General features: G+C 50.6%; 1 protein-coding gene across 6 annotated transcripts in view; it reads left to right on the top strand.

The window, feature by feature from the left end:
• Positions 1-17,745, top strand: part of IRF2 (interferon regulatory factor 2) — a 77,001-nt gene that overhangs the window by 40,352 nt on the left and 18,904 nt on the right. For all 6 annotated transcript variants that reach the window (XM_070408156.1, XM_070408155.1, XM_070408157.1 and 3 more), the window contains 4 exons: positions 5,916-6,015; positions 7,051-7,227; positions 7,592-7,638; positions 15,715-15,832. In XM_070408156.1, coding sequence (XP_070264257.1) covers positions 5,916-6,015; positions 7,051-7,227; positions 7,592-7,638; positions 15,715-15,832 — 442 coding nt within the window. The remainder of the gene's footprint in view (positions 1-5,915; positions 6,016-7,050; positions 7,228-7,591; positions 7,639-15,714; positions 15,833-17,745) is intronic.

The raw sequence follows: 17,745 nt of genomic DNA, 5'->3' as shown, positions 1-17,745 counted from the left end.
TCAGGAAGACAGTATCTGTGAAAAATAAAGAATACCTGAAATTATATAGTTAAAATTTAGAAAAGTAACTAAATATAATAGATTACTAGAGGCCCAGTGCACGAATTTGTGCATGGGTGGAGTCTGGCCTGCCTGCCCTGATGGGGGCCGATTGGGGCCAGGCCAGCTGCGGGGAGGAGCTGTGGGAGGTTGGCTGCCCGCAGTGGGTCATAGCAACTGGTTGTTCTGGTTGTTCTGGCGTACCAGTCGCTGGCTTTTTATATATATATAGATGCCTTCTTTGAGAGGGCCTGAGGGAGGTTTCTCTCCCGCCACCAGGGATATTGCAGTTCTTCTGAGCAAATTTCTTTGTCCTCTTCTACCCCCCCCCCCCCCATCTTTAATCTTAAGAACACGACAACTCATTTAGCTGGTCAGTCTTTAGCTCTATATCACGTGCCAAGAGTGGAGAGCCTGATTGTGGCCACTTCTAACAGGTGTACATGGTATTGCAGCATCATTGTTTTAGACTAATACCACTCCTGGCCTCATTTGATCATTTCAGATATCTCTCGGATCTTACATTTTTTGTTCCTTTTCCCTTATCCACTATTTATTTATTTTTTGCTTTTTTTAAAATTGAATAGTATTGAATGTGGTTGTTGAAGTGAGTCGTGTCTGAAACAAGGTGGGGCATGAAGTAAATAGGAATGACTTAAGGAAACCATATGATCATTTCATGTGACCTGAATGGGGCCTTGGCTTGGGCCAGTTACTTTTTATTGTGAGTATTAGCAAATTCAGATAGTATGTTTGAATGGCCCAAGGACTGGAAAGAAGAGTGTAGCGAATTCCCATCTAGATTTAGTAATGCACAGCTCGATTTAACAATTACCAACATTTTGTTTTACCTTTGTGTGTGTGTGTGTGTGTGTGTGTGTGTGTGTGTGTGTGGTATTAGAGAGCAACTCCCTGACAGTGTACACCTATAAAACTTAACATTTTCTCATGTCTTCATAATACTGTTGTCCATCAGGAAAATTAACCGTAAGTTTTTAGTATCATGCCATGAGTATTCCCAAAATATCTTTTTACAATTGATTTTTTCCATCAGAATCCAAAGAATGTCCACGTGTTGGGTTTGGTTGTGTGACTCGAAGTCCCTCCTGGTTGTGGACAGTACGCCCTCCTTGGTTGCCCTCTTGCCATTGGCTTGTTGAAGGGCCAGGTTGGTTCTGGGTTGTTCCAGGTGCTCTTGTGTGGTTCCCTGGGCCACTTCTAGAGGGAAGGAGGGAGAAGGCAGCCACGCCCAGGCCCACTCTTTCTTGGCAGCTCTGATCATGCCCACTGTTGGCGTTTCATGCTGGAGGTCTGCCTGGACCCAGGCCGGGCCACTCTCCAGGCCCAGGCCAGCAGGGAGTCCAGACCTTTCCCTGCTCTTTCCTGAAAGCAGGCTCTTGCCTGTGTAACTATCAGGGCACCTCAGAACAGGTAAGGAGTTCAAACAAAAATAGCAAGTGAAATTAGAACATCTTATAAATATTGGGGGAGAGGAGAGGCAGAGGGAGATGAGAGAACTGGTTTCCACTTGGGGCCAAGGTCTGATTGTTCTGCGTTGCTCAAGGTCATCTTAAATGTTCTTCTCAACTCAAGCAGTGCTTCTCTCTCCTGCCCTTCGATGTAGACACGGGTGACTCTGGTACTCAGAGTCCTTCGTACACGGTGTGTGTGCCCACCACCTGTGCGGGCTGGGCACTCAGGGCTCCTGAAGCGCATGCTGATGTCACAGACTGTGATGTCACAGTCTGCACAGATGCAGGGCAGTGCCATCACCGTCCCATCGAACATGGGGATCGACGACCAGAATGTTTATTGGTCAGAATCTCTTTCCGTTTTAAAATGAATTTCACCTTTACCTTTCAACATGGTCTTTTTAAAAAAAGATGTGTGATGCATTTATTAGTGGTTTATTTAAAAGTTCCATGTAGAATTTATTTATTTATTTGTTTGTTTATTATTGATTTCAGAGAGGAAGGGAGAGGGAGAGAGAGATAGAAACATCAATGATGAGAGAGAATAATGGTTCAGCTGCCTCCTGCACACCCCCTACAGGGGATCGAGCCCACACCCAGGAATGTGCCCTGACTGGGAATCGAACTGTGACCTCCTGGTTCATAGGTCAGTGCTCAACCACTGAGCCACGCTGGCTGGGCCCATGTGGTTGTTTTTTAATTTATCATTTTAAAGTGGCATTAAATACAGTCACAATATTATGCAACCATCTCCAGTGTCTAATTCTAAACTTTTTCATCACCTGAAAAGGAAACACTGTACTTCCTCATCATGTGAGCACTCCCATTTCCTTCCCTAGTTCATGACAACCACGGATATGCTTTCTGTGTCGTGGATTCGCCTGGTTCACACAATAAGTGGCATTGGAGTCTGGCTTCTTTCACTTAGCACATGTTTGTTAGGTCCATCCATGTTGCGGCATATGCGTCTCAGCACCGCAGTCCTTTGGGGGCTGGAGCATGCTCCAGTTTTGCAGTGTATGCACATGCGACGTTTTCTCTACCCATCCACCCATTGCTGGACATTGGGGTTGCTTCTGCCCTTGGGCTGTTGTGAACTTTCATGTGTAAACGTTTGCTTGAACACCGATTTGTAATTCTTCGGGGACACATCCAGGAGCGGAATTACTGGGCCACGTGGTGACTCTGTTGAACTTTTTGAGGAACAGCCCATGTGTGTTCCACAGCAGCTGCCCCAGTGTCCATCCCGCCAGCCCTGTGTGGCGTTGGCCTTCCTCCACTTCGTCACCTGCACTTAGGATTTTGTTGTGTTTTTGTTCTCACCGTCCGAGTGGGTGTGACATGGCATCACATTGTTCTGGTGTGCATTTCCCGGAGGAGGGGTGGTGTTGAGTCGTTCTTCATGTGCTTATTGGCCATTTCTTCGGTCTCCTTGGGTCCTTGGCTCGTTTCACGAGGATCTGTGGTGGAGAATTGCTCAGTTCAGTCGCTACTTTGGTAGCTTCATGCTTTGGGCCTGGTTTCTGGGACAGCGGTCGCCAACCTTTCGGATCTCACAGACCACCAGTGGTCCATGGACCACTGGTTGGCGACCGCTGTTCTGGGAGACAGTTTAGCTGTGTAGCTGTGTGTGTGTGTGAATGTGTGTGTGTGTGTGTGTGTGAGTGTGTGTGTGTGTGAGTGTGTGTGTGTGTGTGTGTGTGTGCGCACATCCGCCTGCATGCATGCAGATGCTTGAAAAGATCCACTTGTGAGAATCAACTCTGTGTCTTATCAGATCGATGTCAGATTGTGTCCCCACAGAACTCCTTTGACCTAGAAAAAAAAGAGCAACAGCAAATTCTTTAAGGGCCTCTGCCTTGAAGCACAAACCTTTAAATTCTGGTTGTGCCCTTAAGGAAACCTTCTGTCCCTGAAGTCAGTTCATTTTCACTGCATTACGTGACTTCCTCTTGGATTTTCATCTATATGAAACGATAAAATCTCACTCAGCCCCGCTCTGGCGACGGCCCTTTTGGAGATGGCTAACCTGAAACGCTGCAGTCATGGTGACGATACAGAACGAACAGAACGGGTTTACGAAAAGTCTCTCGCTTTCGGTTCTTCTTTATTTACTGAATTGTAAACACAGCAGAATTTCCCCCTTTAACAGCTTTTGGGGAACTCTCAAATGTCCTGACATACTCTCAGTTCAGGCTTGTGGAGAGCGGCTACAGTGTTTGGACAGATTCAAGCTTCAGACTAATGAGAAGGCACAGTCCTCTCATGGCCACGTGCAGGTCCCAGCTTGGGGGGCAGAGCCCTCCCAGCACAGTTATAGCCAACAGCTATGGTTGTGAGCTTGAACATATGGTCCAAACACGTGGTCCCACGTGGCTGAGTGATGTGGGCTTGATAGAGTTCAGGTGCATGTAGTTGAGTAGGATCGAAACTCACAAGAATGTTGTAAACATCTTGACCACGCCCTTACTCTGCCTCGTGGAATCTGGCTATAAAATAAAGACACGGCTTGTAGCCTGTGGTGCTGTCTCTCTATCAGAGAGGACAGCGTCCCACCCAGACCCAGCTTTCTTGTTTTGTCTGTCTTTTCTCAATCCTTCACCGCCTCCTCTCAGGGTCACTGAATCTGGCTGAACTGGTGCGGCACATAAGGCGCCCAATGTGGGGCTGAGTATGCCATGGCCGTGCCGGCTTGCCACACAGACTTGGTAGTCGGTTCTGTGCAGAGGCACTGAGCCCTTTTGGGTCGGCGGACCCTTTCTGTTTTCACTGTGAGACCAAAGTGGCGGAAGATCCCTACCGACATGTTCTTTCCTTCCCTGTGTGTCCTGTGGAGATCCCAGAGCTGGGAATGATCAGAACTAGCCTAAGAACTTAAAAATGCATTTTCCTGCCCGGCTGGCGTGGCTCCATAGTTGAGCGTCGACCTATGAACCAGGAGGTCACAGTTCGATTCCCGGTCAGGGCACGTACCCAGGTTGCAGGCTCCATCCCCAGTAGGGGGCGTGCAGGAGGCAGCCAATCAATGATTATCTCTAGTCATTGATGTTTCTGTCTCATTCTCCCTCTCTCTTCCTCTCTGAAATCAATAAAAATATATTTTAAAAAAGTACATTTTCCTGGGCTTCAGTGTCCATAGAATCCAAGTCAGCTGGTTCTCCTATAAAACTGGAAATCTTGTACATTCGAGCACCGGAGGCGAGGTATGCTGTGATGCGACTGAAGATGGGAATTTAGACACTTATTGCCAAGTTTCTTGGCTAAATAATTTAATTCCGCTCCTCAGATCCTTCAACTGTGAATTAGAACTAATAACATATATGTAGCTCATTAGGTTGTTGCAAAAAGCAGAAGTGAGACCATGTGAGCATGTGTCGTCACATGTAAGGTGCCAGGGGACCTTGGCGACCCCTGGTGCTGCCGGTTGAACCAGGTTACATGTGTGGTTTTACAATGAGTGTGACTTTGTTTCCAAAGCACTAGTTTCTAGTCGTGTTTGCCGGGGTTGATGTAAGTGATTTTGAGTTGCCTCTCGGGCTGTAAGAGAGGTGGAAAGGGTCCAATATAAGAATCTTAGGGAGGGACTTTGCTTCAAGAAAGGAGTGTCAGCTGTGGTCATCGAGCATCTGGAAGCTCCGGCCGGTCCATGCAGGGCGTAGACGCAGGCTGAGCAGCAGGGGGGATCCTCTGTGTCTGCTGCTGCTCCGGCCCATCGAGACACTTGGTCCGTGACAGTGGCTTTATCCACCCAACTTCCCTTTCGCAGCACCAGTGGGGTCACTTTGGAGAGTTGCCTAATTTTTTTTTTCAAAACATATTTTATTGATTTTTTTACAGAGAGGAAGGGAGAGGGATAGAGAGTTAGAAACATCGATGAGAGAGAAACATATTCAGCTGCCTCCTGCACACTCCCCACTGGGGATATGCCCGCAACCAAGGTACATGCCCTTGACCGGTATCGAACCTGGGACCCTTCAGTCCCCAGGCCGACGCTCTCTCCACTGAGCCAAACCAGTTAGGTCAAGAGAGTTGCCTAATTTTTAATTTACTGGGGCAGCTGGGGCTCCTCTTCACCAAATGATGGAAATAAGTGATAAGAATAAAATAAGCCCGAGACGTTTCAGTCAGAGGCCAGTTGTCTGTGGTTCTTTAAAGAAAACGGCACAGGTAATGCACATGGGCATCTCCCAAGTCATCGCCTGTGACCTTGGAACAGGCCGAATTCCTGTTCTGCCAGGCCCTGCCTGCCCTCAGTCTCACCCGGCAGGTGCCGAGGCTGGACCTGGGAAGTGGGATTTTACTGCGGATGCCCAGTGGGGAACCTTACCAGCTGGAACTTCAGACGCCTCCACAGTGGTGGCCGGAGCCCCGTGGCTGCAGTTCTTACTGGCTTCTCCTTTTCAGGAAAAGAAGATCTTCCAGATCCCCTGGATGCACGCAGCGAGACACGGCTGGGATGTGGAGAAGGACGCGCCGCTCTTCAGGAACTGGGCCATCCACACAGGTAGCGATGCCCCGCATCGTTCGGGGGGGCCCTATGTCGTTCTCATGCTTTCTTTTTTCTTGTAGTTGTGGTATAATTGACCAATAAAATTGTAAGACATTTAAAGTTATGATTTTAGATAGGTGATCCTCATGAAAGGATGCCCCCCGCGTTGAGTTAACACATACCTTTACTTTCTCCCATACTTACCTGTTAATTATTTGGGTTATTTTACTGGGAACATTTAAGGTCTGCTCTCTTAGCAAATTTCAGTTCTACCACAGTGTTTATTTTTGTTTTTTTCTACACATATAAAATCTCCTGGATTATGGGCTCGTAAAGAAGGCTCTGGAAAACCTGTGACTTGCCCCCAGGTGCATCCAGGACACAGGGTGGGGGTGGGAGGGCGGGGGTGGGGGGTGGGAGGGGCGGGGGCACAAACCTCATCACTCAGAAGCGAGGCTCCACCCATCCCACAGAAACTCGGTGCTTACATTTCCTCTAACGTAGAATTCTGGTTGCGTTCCCTACATGTGTGCTGGGGTCATAAAGAACGTATTTGTTCTGCAGCTATAAACTTGGATGGATTTATCTCTCTAAAAGGTAGCCAAGAATGTATTTATTTACAACAAAATTTAAGTAGGGGGCTATTTACAAGAATGGACTTTTAATACCTGACAGCCCAATGAAAAAGAGACACTCCGGTTACCTGTGCTCATTGGCCTCGCGGCCTCCCAGCCTTCTGTATCACTTCCATTGGTTCCCCATTCTTCTACCGTTGTTATTTCTTCTCAAGCTGTTTGGTAAATTCAGGGTGACCAACTTGGACCAATTGGCCCGGACTGTCCAGATTTTAAAACAGAAATTCCCGCATCCCAAGAACCATCTCAGTCCCAGGCAAACCAGGGCGTTGGCCACTGTCGGCATAGCCTGGGGCTCAAAGGGTTGGTTCTCTGTGCTACTTGGTGGCTAGCAGTCCTGTTTCCAGACATGTTCACTGTGTGAGTATTCCTCCCCTCTTTTCCTCAACCTTAATTCTTCTGGCTATTTTGTTAGGAAAGCATCAACCAGGAGTAGACAAACCCGATCCAAAAACATGGAAGGCGAATTTCCGATGTGCCATGAACTCCTTGCCTGATATTGAAGAAGTCAAGGATAAAAGTATAAAAAAAGGAAATAACGCCTTCAGAGTATACCGGATGTTGCCCTTATCTGAGCGGCCTTCTAAAAAAGGTAGACACACAGACTTGCTAATGCCGTGATCTCTTGATAGAGATTTATAGATTATAGCGCCTTTGGGGTTTCCTTATTTCCACATCTGTAGTTCGCACCTTGGAAGGTAATCCTGCCCTTACCTCGCTGGGGGAATGACTCTCAGGTCACCAAAGGCAGGAAAGCATTTGGAATTTTGGCCATGTACAGGTTAACACGTGTATAGATTAATGCATGTACAGGTTAACACGTGTACAGGTTAACACGTGTACAGTTTAACACATGCATGGCTTCTAGGAGAGTTTTAGAAAGCGTTTAATTTAGGGGAGCTGTTTCTCTGTATGTTCTTCATGCATTAACCCCAAACTATTTTCTGTTGCCACAGGAAAGAAACCAAAGACAGAAAAGGAAGACAGAGTTAAGCACATCAAGGTAATCATTGGTTGCTCAGGAAGAAGGCTAAAGTTGTGAACGTATAAACGGTTCCTGTTCTGTCTCGTAAAAACCAATAACGTGACCCCTATGAAGTATTTGATCTTTGTTCTTTTGCAATGTGTGTGTTTTATGTGCTTTACACGTCTCCTCTTTGGCACGGACCCACTTGCAGACTCAGGTACACATATCCCTGCTTCATGCAGTTTCACTGAGAAATCTGTGAATGAAGTCACCAATTCGCACAGAGCTGGCCAGTCTCCAGCCTCCCCCTGGTCCCCACACCATCGCCAGCTGGTTACCTAGTGCCAGCTAAGCTGCAGCAGCCAGCTACTATCTGATAACCTGGAAGTACATTTCCAGGCTATCAGATATGTTTGAAGGTATATTAAATGTTATATACTTGTATTAACTGTGTCACCTATATTTTGTAGATCTGTTCCATGGGAGACCATTGGTGTGTGTGGGGGGCAGGGATGAGATCAAACACTGTGTTGGTGTGGATCTCAGTAGCTTTTTCCTGCGCCACTGTGCAGCCAGCTCTCACCATGCCCACAGGTTCCCCGTAGGGCTGTGTCTGTGTGGGTTTTTCAGGAGGCTGTGCATCTGCAGTCCCTGCAGTGGGGATCTCTGTGTGTAGATTGGGGAGCCCTGTAACTAGCCAGGGGGTAGTCAGGTATGCTGTGCAAAGCTGAGCGTGAGCTTCAGCCGCTGGGCAGAGAGCAGGCAGCGCAGTGCCCGGCCCCTGGGCCAGCAGAGGGGAGACCCTCTGGGTCGCTGCGCCCTGTTCGCAGATGAAGCTGGGGCATGAGAGAGCGGTGTGACGGGGACCCAGAGGCTGTGGGGCACGAGGCCAAGGTCACACCGTTAGCACTGAACTTAAAGGAGATGCCGAGGATCCCGATGTCTAACCTGGAATTGCTGTCGAAGAAAAACAAACTGTCCAGACAGTGCAATGTTTAAAAACAAGCCAGTTAGTCACACTAGGAGGAAAGGATATTGAAAAATCGACCTCAGATATAAAGTTTGACGTGTGAAGGTAGTTAGAGTTGGAGGGAAAACGTAGGTAAATAGTTAACGTTTCAGCCATATGTACCTGTACAACGGAAAACAAATATTTTAGGCAGAGTATTTTAATAGCCATACCTCCAGTTTCATTTTCAGTATTTTTAGCTTTTGCCTTATTTTAAATATAGCACAGTGTTAAGGACCAATTTTGTTTTAACTTCTTATTGCAGACACTTAAAGAAAAACACACAGGGAATGCACACTGCACACGAGGCAAGATTTTATACACACAGGAAGGAAACAAATGAGTAAAATTTACCCCGCACACCATCACCCCAATTTCAACATGAATCAGCTGATGGCCATTTGGTTGCATTAGTTCCTCCACCCACTTCCCTACATCTTATATAAAATTGCAGCTTTTCAGTCATTTTTGACCTCCATAATTTCATATGGGTTAGCTCAGTATTTTGAAACAAATTCCAGACACTATCATTTCTTCCATGACTATTTCAGTCTATATCTTTAAAAGATAGGCAGTCTTTGAAGATGGGACGATATCATGACTGAATCTGAAAAAAGTAACAGCAATCCCCAGTATCATCAAATGTCTAGTCAGTGCCCGGTTTCCAGCTGTCTCCTATACATTGTCATTTGTGTACACCTGTTTACCTAAATCAGGATTCACATCAGGCCCACACGTTGTGGTTTTTGCATATGTCTCTTAAATGTTTTTTTTTCTAATTTACAGGCTGCCCCTACCTCACTTTTTAAAAACAATTAATTTTTTCCTTGCAATTGAAAAAACCCCAGCTATTAGTTGTTTCAAGTTTCCCGTAGTTTGGGGTTTTTAAGGGCCTAGATTTTGATTAGTTTTGTTTAGTCAGAAAAGTCTAAGTTCCCCACAAATATGGGGGTGTGAAGAAGTTGCTATAATCACCAATATGACTAGATGCTATTTCCTGCTCTTTCACAGCATCTAGCTCAGTGCCTGGGACAGGACAGGTAATCAGTGTATATTTGATCACTGAACACACGCCTGAGTGTTTGCTGACCAAGTAGATGCGTAAATAAATATAACGGGTGTGGGAGTGGGGGTTTTACATTAGAATGTAGATTTCATTTCACAGTTTCAGTTAATGGAGAAATAGTAACGGAGTAACAGATGCTCACTTTTCAACAAACTTTGATGACACATATCCCCCACACTCCACCGACTATCCAAAACCAACATGGGGGTTAGAAGATGCATCCTTGTTTACGTATCTCTAGGCAAGAAAGCAGCTTGCAGTGAAACCCTTGCACATACTCGATTAGAAGGCATACCCTCTGAGGGTTGCGGAAATGTGCATCTCAGAGTTGATGGCACGTGGTGCTCCCCTAAGTCCAGGACACCTGCAGTCATGTCGGCAGTGTCCGTGTCTCCCCACGGCCCCTCAGAGGAGCCAGTTGTGGAGGGCACAGTCCTGGGTGGGGCGTGGCCACATCAGCCCAGGAAAGAAGTGACAGGTCTGCTGTCAGCTGCAGCCGTGCGGGTCAGGTTCCATCCCAGCCAAGGGTACGTTGTGAAATCTTCCTGTGACGAAGGTCTGGTCCCTCAGAGGGACACTTCCTTCCGTAGAAGGCAGGTGATTCACCCTTGAGTTTCAGTCTGCGTGCATCCGTCCTGCAGGCAGCCATGGGAAGGCCTCCCAGGTTCTGTGGCCCGTGACCGTGAAAGCCCTAGTGTTCTCTACGGTTTCTGCAGAGTATGCCAAAGCTCACTCTGCGGGTCTCTGGAGGTGTGTCACCGAAGGACCTCATCCGCACGGAGCTAGTCACGCGTTGCTTTCTGTTGTATGAGAAACACCGAGCTCTGAGTGCGCATGCCCCGGGCACACATGCCCCTGGATAGGCCAGGCGGCCTTCTTCCACTGAGAATGCTGGCTTGTGTGTCGTGACTAGGTATGAAGATCTGCGGTTAAACCAGCCCTGCCCAGTCTTCCTTCAGTTCAGGTGGATGGAGGTTTTAACCAGCCGAGGATGCTCGGAACATGCGGGCCGGCTGTCAGAGCCCTTCTGGGGTCACTCAGGCAGTTTAACTCCGAGTCACGTGTTCTCAGCAAACAGCTTCCCCGGGACTGGGAGGCCCAGGCCCCTGGGCCACGCAGTAGGTGCAGAAACGTGCCTCCGTGTGCCCGACGGTCTCCTCGTGAGAAAACCCTGTGTGCTCAGTGGGCGTTCTCACTTGAGGGAGACGCACGGGCGCGGAGGTAACTGTCTGTCTAAGGAAGTCACACTAAGGAACACCGTAGTGTTCTAGGTTGTGCATATGTGTGCTTCAGAAATGTTACAACGTCAAGATCGATGAGGACAGAGGTGACTAGAGCAGAGGCGTGGTAGCTGACGTTTTGGGGCCTCCACCAAGTGCTAGGCTCTAACTATCACCTCATTTAGTGCTCCCTGTGACGGCAGGTCATCTCCCTTTCGCACATGAGGAAATGGAGGCACAGAGAGGTTGAGTAATTTTCCCGAGGTTGCACTGCTTCGTGGAGCTGGAGATTTAATCCAAGTTAGTCCAACCCCAGAACCCTCACTCGGGGCCTCCTCACCGTTCAGTGGCCGTGGGATTGGAGCCAGGTCCTGGGGGGTGGGTCGAATAAAACGGAGGCCACCCTCCAGCACCCGGGAGCATCACACACTGGGGCCTGGAGAGGAGGGCTGCTGTGGCCTTCAGTGGATGAGCCAGGAAACTGGCGCAGTTTGTGAGGGAACAACGGGAAACAAAGGCAGGGGGAGGGGGAGGGATGAATACTTCCTGCCTCAGAGGATCGTTTGCAGATGAAAGATGGAAGCTTTGACACTCTGAAGTGCTTCGAGATCAAAGAATTGGTGTTAGGATGGAAAATGGGATCTAGGAGGACCTCTGACTCACTGGGTGAGGAGCAGGCCTGCTCTGGGTTAGTTCTGAATGAGAGAGACCTTGGGTGGAAGTTACAGAAAGCGGGTGATAGTTTAGCGGAACTTTCCAATAGAGCTGTTGGCTCTAACAGGTGAGCTGGTGAAAAACAGCATGTTTCGTGTCCCTGTCCCAGGCAAGACAGGCCGCATGACCACCTGTCAGGGCTGAGAGTAGAGCGATCCCTTCATTGCCGGCAAGAGGTCTCGAGTTTTAAGCCTTAATCACTTGGGTGCTGCTCAGAGCACAGTGTGAAAGCTGGGGGCTCTACGGGGGGAATCTTGTGAAATGCGGCAGAGCTGAGCTCCTTGGGAGGATGTGGGGCAGGATGGAGTTGACATTGCAGGCAGGGGTTTCTCATGGCGCAGGAAGTGGTGGGGAGGAGGGGCTGCGGTAGGAGGTTTAGGTGAAGGAGGTGCAGCTGGTCTGGGGAGCAGGAGACAGTTCTCTGGAGAAGGGAGGAGTGCGGAGGGGAAGCCAGGAGTGGGTCCCAGGGGAGGCCCTGTGTTTCTAGCCCTCACGGGATTGTGGGAATGGCGTGTGTTTTGTGGAGGAGGGAGCGTTTAACTCTGAACGTGTGAGTTTGAAATGATAGCCTCTAGGCAGCTGTTGGGGGAAGTTGGGGCTGACAGGCGGAGAGCTCAGGTACTCCAGGATGTCATTGGAGGCCCTGGAAACAGGTGCCTTCTCTAACGGAGGCGCCGTACGAGACCCAAGGACAAGACGAGGAAAGTGAGCCAAGACAAGGAAAGTGAGCCGAGAAGAAAGGCCCGGGGGGCGTGGCGGGAGGAAGAGAATCAAGGTCTCGTTCCCAGGAGCGAAGGGAAGGACAAAGGGGTTCTAGGACCAGGCGGGAGGCCTCCGTCTGTTCACTAGAGCTCCTGTCCTGTGACCTCGGTGCAGTGCACACGCCCGGGGCTGCTTTCATGAGGCCCAGCTGTCAGTTTTAAATTTGTGTTTTAGAGAGACCCAGAGATGCTCGTCCTTTTATCTTGGAGGAAATTGGCTTTGCACAGATGAAGTTGGGGGTGGGGGTTGCATGAGGGTGGGAAATGGTCTTAAGGCCATTGTCTCAGGCCTCAGGGAGGGGACCTCTAGACAAGGGACTGGGGCACAGGGACGAAAGGGGATGGGAAGAGGCGGCTGTCAGGAGTCACCAGGCCAGGCAGGAGTGGGCACCACAGAGGCTGGGAGACACTGGCACGTCGTGGGCAAAGGCCGCTCACGCATGACCGGCAGGATCTCTAGACATAGGCTCCATAGACAACTGCACACCCCGTGTTTATTTGGGTTCCTTGCGAGAGAAAGAGAGAGAGAGAGAGAGAGAGAGAGAGAGAGAGTTAGAGTTAGAGTTCAGTTCCAATCACTGAACTTTCAGCCGAGTATAGTGAAGCTCCCTGTTGTCCTGCACCCGGATGGAGTACGGGGTACACTTCACTGTACAGTTCACTGCGCTGTCCTCCCAGAGTGAATGTGCCAAGGGGGTGGTCGCCCTGAAGACTGACATGGACAGGCTGCTTCTGAAGTGGGGATGGGAGGAGCCAAGCGTGTGAGAATAGAGGCACTCGGTCTCCATCACAGAAGCGGTGCAAGGTGCAAGGTGGGGGCGGGAGAGGAGGCTGGAAATGGCTCTGTCCGGGCTCCACTGGGATTGGTGTGGACTCGGGGCTGATCGAGGCTGGGAGCTCCTGGAGGCGGACCGTGTTGCCAGATCAAAGACCCAGTTCAGTTCCTGTGTCTCCACCGGATCTCCGAAAATTAGTGTCTGAGTCATAGTTTTCTGAAGTGCAAAGTGACAAAATATCACTTGCCACTAATCAAACTAGATCATGTGAAACACACGTCTTCGATTGAGAAATTAGAATGGTTTAGGTTTTTAAATATGTGCAAGTCTGACTTGCTCCTTACTTTGGTAAGAAACGTAGAAGCTGAATGAGTGAAAAATAACTTGAGACAACAAAAGAAACCCATGAGAACGAGCAGTTCCTCCCAGAATTCCTGCAGATGTTCTGTGGTTGCTTTTGAGAGAAGTGAGGAAGTGGGAGTGCCTGGAAGCGGGGCGTGAGGGGTGGGACATGCAGAGAGGGGCCACTGAGGAGCTGGAGAAGGAAGGTGCCAGCAGAAAGGTGGGCCAGTGCAGCAGGTGCTCACCGTGTCAGAGGCAGCTCAGACCTCTCTTCCGGGGTCCGGAGGGTAGTGTGAGGGAAGGGGACTTGAGGAAAGGCCACTGGATTGGGGTGAGCAGAGTTGTACTGGAGATTGGAGATAATAGCAAATATTTTTTAAATTAAAATATGTTTTATTGATTTTTTAGAAAGAGAGGAAGGGAGAGGGATAGATAGAAACATCAATGATAGAGAAACATCCATCGGCTGCCTCCTGCACACCCCCTACTGGGGATCAAGCCCTCAACCCGGGCATGTACCCTGACTGGGAATCAAACCTGTGACCTATGGTTCATAGGTCAACGCTCAACCACTGGGCCACACCAGCCGGATGCGAATATTGTTTAAATCCGTGCCAGGTGCGTGTTTATCTCACTTGGTCCTCCCTCGTCTTTATGACACGGGCCCTGTTCTCAGTGTAGCGCTGTCCTCCATCCCTCAGAGAGGCCTCAGGAGGTGAAGTCCAGCGACTAGTGAGAGGCGGAGGCTGGCTTTGACCCCGTCTGTGTGGCTGCAGAGCCAGGCCTGTCTTTTCCTGCCCCCAAGCCCCGGGAGTCAGAGCGATTCCTTGGGTGGGATGGCGGCAGGCCGCAGGCTACCTGGGGCACAGGCCCTTGTCCAGACGCTTGGCGTAAGGTAGAGCTGAGATGGTGACGCAAGTGACCGACAAGTGAGATTTCCCCAGGAAGGACAGACTTGTTACTTGGAACGTGTAGAAGTGGAGTAGATGCATGAGGCTGCCAGAGAACAGGGTGACGGCTCTGCCCCGTGAAGTTGTCTGGACCCTTCCTTGTGCCCACCCCCCTTGGTACATCTGGTCAACCATGCAGTGAGATTTCTCCTTTAGAGCTGAGCTGTACAGTGAAGTGATGTCTTTGCAGGTGTAGGTGCTGTGGTAGGCGTTTCCAGGTGGCATCATGATGGAGGAGACCATTTCCCCTCCCTCCCTAAGTGGCTCCCTAAGTCACTTTGTGTGTGTGTGTGTCGGGGGTGGAGGGGGAAAGTGTGTTCATCATTGATTCCAAGTAGTGCATAAATAAGTTGATAAAAACTTAGAGGCGTGGACTTTTCACAGCACAATCCTGCCGACATCCCGGCCTGCTCCCAGCCTGTGTTCCTCCTGCCCCTCCACCCTCCTCTCCATTTGGGTTTCCCAGAGCAGTTGTCCTTGTGGCATATTTTTGGTCTGGCTCGATTGCCGTCACAGACTTGCAGTCTTGCTGTGGGGAGACCTCTCCCATCACAGTGCTGAGTCACTGTGTCCCTCAGGCGGCTCCCCGGTGGCTGGGCTCTGGGGTTGGGGGTGGGGTTCTGGTGGCAGGAAGAAGGCAGGCCTAATGAGTGACCCTGAGGAGGAGGAAATGGTCTCATTGTTTCACTCTCAGCTCCCGGGCTGCACGGGACACCCAGGCACCTGGACTCATGTCTCTGAAGCTGTGGGTGTGGGTTGCTCGATGGACTTGAGGGGGAGGGAGGCCCTGGCTTGGAGTCTGGCCCCCACCCCCAGGGCAGGATGCTCAGTGGCCAGAGTCCAGGGCAGACCTTATCTGGAAGAATTCACCCACAGGGTTCCTGTCCCTGGGCCGTGATTGAGGTGGTTTCCTCAGAAAGGGAGGGAGGAGCTTTTCCTTAGAAATCATGAAAGGGGTGGCACGATTCCTCCCTGTGCCCACGCACGCCCTTGGAGAAGGAAGAGCAGGATCTAGGCACGTGGTGCTGCACGCGGGCCTGGCGCAGCTGCTTAGCCTGGACTGTGGCTGCAGGTGTGAAAGGCAGGCACCCACGTGGGACCACCTCCTCCTCCGAGGAACCTGCGCAGAATCGGGTGGCTTAGGCTCCAGGCTGACGGGTGAATAAGGGAGCGAATGACCCAGCGTGAAAGAAAGTGACAGAGGGTAGAAGTGAAGCGGAGGAGAGGGAGGGAAAGGAAGTGTTCTCAATTCTGTTTTCTTTTCTTCTTCCTAGCAAGAACCAGTTGAGTCATCTTTGGGGCTTAGTAATGGAGTAAGTGATCTTTCTCCTGAGTACGCGGTCCTGGCTTCAGCTATAAAAAATGAAGTGGATAGTACGGTGAACATCATAGGTAAACTGTTTTTGACATCTCCCTTCTTATACACACGAGCAGCCCGCTGGGGTCCGACACTGGTTAACCGTGATTTGAAATAACACAGTCAGTGGGAGGGGGTCTTGGAACCGTCTCCCCCTGCGAGTTCTGGCCCCCAGATTTCAAGGCTGAAAAATAAAGGTGTTTGAGGAGCAGATAAAGGGACTCCGATGGTCCAGCCTCGAGGAACTAGGCCGAGGGGACTTCCCAGGAGGGCCAGGGAGATGCGAGGGCTTCATCGCCGCAGTGGCTAATGGTTAGCAAGTCGCAGTCTTTCAGTAATTTCTCGGGTGGACAGTTACTCATTTAACTTGGAACCGGGAGAGGGGGACTGTCCCCTCCGCACCTGCTCCCGGCAGAAATGCCACAGCGGTGGCCACGCTCATCTTACAGATGGGGAAACGGAGGCACAGAGACGTGTCGCCAAAGGGCGCACGTAGGTTCCACAAGGAGTTTTGAGCACCTCCGTTATGCCAGACACAGTTCCACGAGCAGGAAGTAGCCTGGGGAACAGGGCAGCCCAGCCCCTAGTTTCGCAGAAGGAGGCAGTAAACAAAGCCATACATAACGAAGGCTGCAAAGGGAAAGGATGGGGTGAGCGAGAGCCAGGGGCTGATGTAGGCTGGAGGCCTCTCCAAGGAGTGGTGTGTCCCCTGCAGCCGTGAGGAGGGGCAGTGTGAGGGGCAGGGGGAGGGCCAGTGTGACTCAGCAGAGTGAGCAGCCTGTGGGTCCCTCGGACGGGGGGCAGGGCAGGTCACGGAGCCTTTGCAGGCCATGGGAAGGAGGTCGGCATTTAGTTTCAGAATGCTGAAGGGTGTGTTTAAAAATACATATATTTTTTAAATTCAAGTCTAACAGTAAAATGCACACATGTTTGACATACAAACACACTGTAGACACCACTTGGAGGCTCCTAGGCGGGAGGGTGAATTACAGCTCCATGAGCATCCCGCCCGCGAGATGTTGCCAGGAATGGGTGGCGGGGGCTCTGTCCCACGGTGAGGCCCAGCTCCAGCCCCAGCACCCAATCGCCGCCCTTGGGTACCTTTTGGTCCACTCACCTTTGCTCCGGGTGGTAGACAGCGTGATGCTGGTAAGAACCAGAGATCAGTGGGCACGGAGCAAGCTTCCCGCCCTGGCTCCTTCATGTCTGCTTCCCAGCGGGGTACGGATGGGAGGCCGCAGCCACTGCAGCCACTGCAGCCCTTGTGCCCTGCAGTTTGGGAGTTTTGGGAGTGGACCACGTACCAGGGTTGTCCCTTGAGTGTGGAAGTCTTTGGGGGAAGGCAGACAGAGGGACCAGACAGCGTTGAGTGCAGGCTGTGTCTCAGGGCAGGCCTGGCCTTGCCTCCTCCGGGTGCTCACGCTCCATGGGGCACTTCTGCGTGGAGCCAGTTTTTCCTGAGCTGAGAGAGGTCATCAAGATTGAGCGTCTGGTCACTGCCCCTCCCTCCTGGCCCTTAGTCCCGAGGCCCCACGCTGCTGCACCCCTCTCAGGGCGGCAGTGGGCTTTTATTTATTTTGCCTGCGTCTCAGTGTCTAACTTCCCGGTCAGGTGATAGCTCGTTGCCCCGCTGCGATGGTGCCACGCGCACTTGGTACCAGCGTAATAAGTCAGTACTTCGGGGCCGAGGCGAGTGCGGGTGTGGTTAGCGATCACCTGTTGCCTTACGTGATTCTCTTTCTTGGCTTAATGATAAAATAACGATGGCAGTAAAATGAGTTTGAATATCTCTCTCTGTAGCAGGTGGCCGTGGTGAAGGTACATGATTATAAGTAAATTGGGGCCATTTGCGTATTGGGAAGGGTGGGTGATGTGTGGTCACTGCTAACAGTAGCACTGCCTCGATTGTTAACCCTTCCCGGGGCGCCTGTCCACATGCTCCCCTGTG

The sequence above is a fragment of the Myotis yumanensis genome, unplaced genomic scaffold (genome assembly GCF_028538775.1).
Source record: "Myotis yumanensis isolate MYYU_CA2020_CCGP unplaced genomic scaffold, mMyoYum1.0.hap1 SCAF_3, whole genome shotgun sequence".
Classification (NCBI taxonomy): Eukaryota; Metazoa; Chordata; class Mammalia; order Chiroptera; family Vespertilionidae; genus Myotis; species Myotis yumanensis.
The sequence above is the reverse complement of the archived record's forward strand: the minus strand, read 5'-3'. Positions and strand labels throughout refer to the sequence as shown.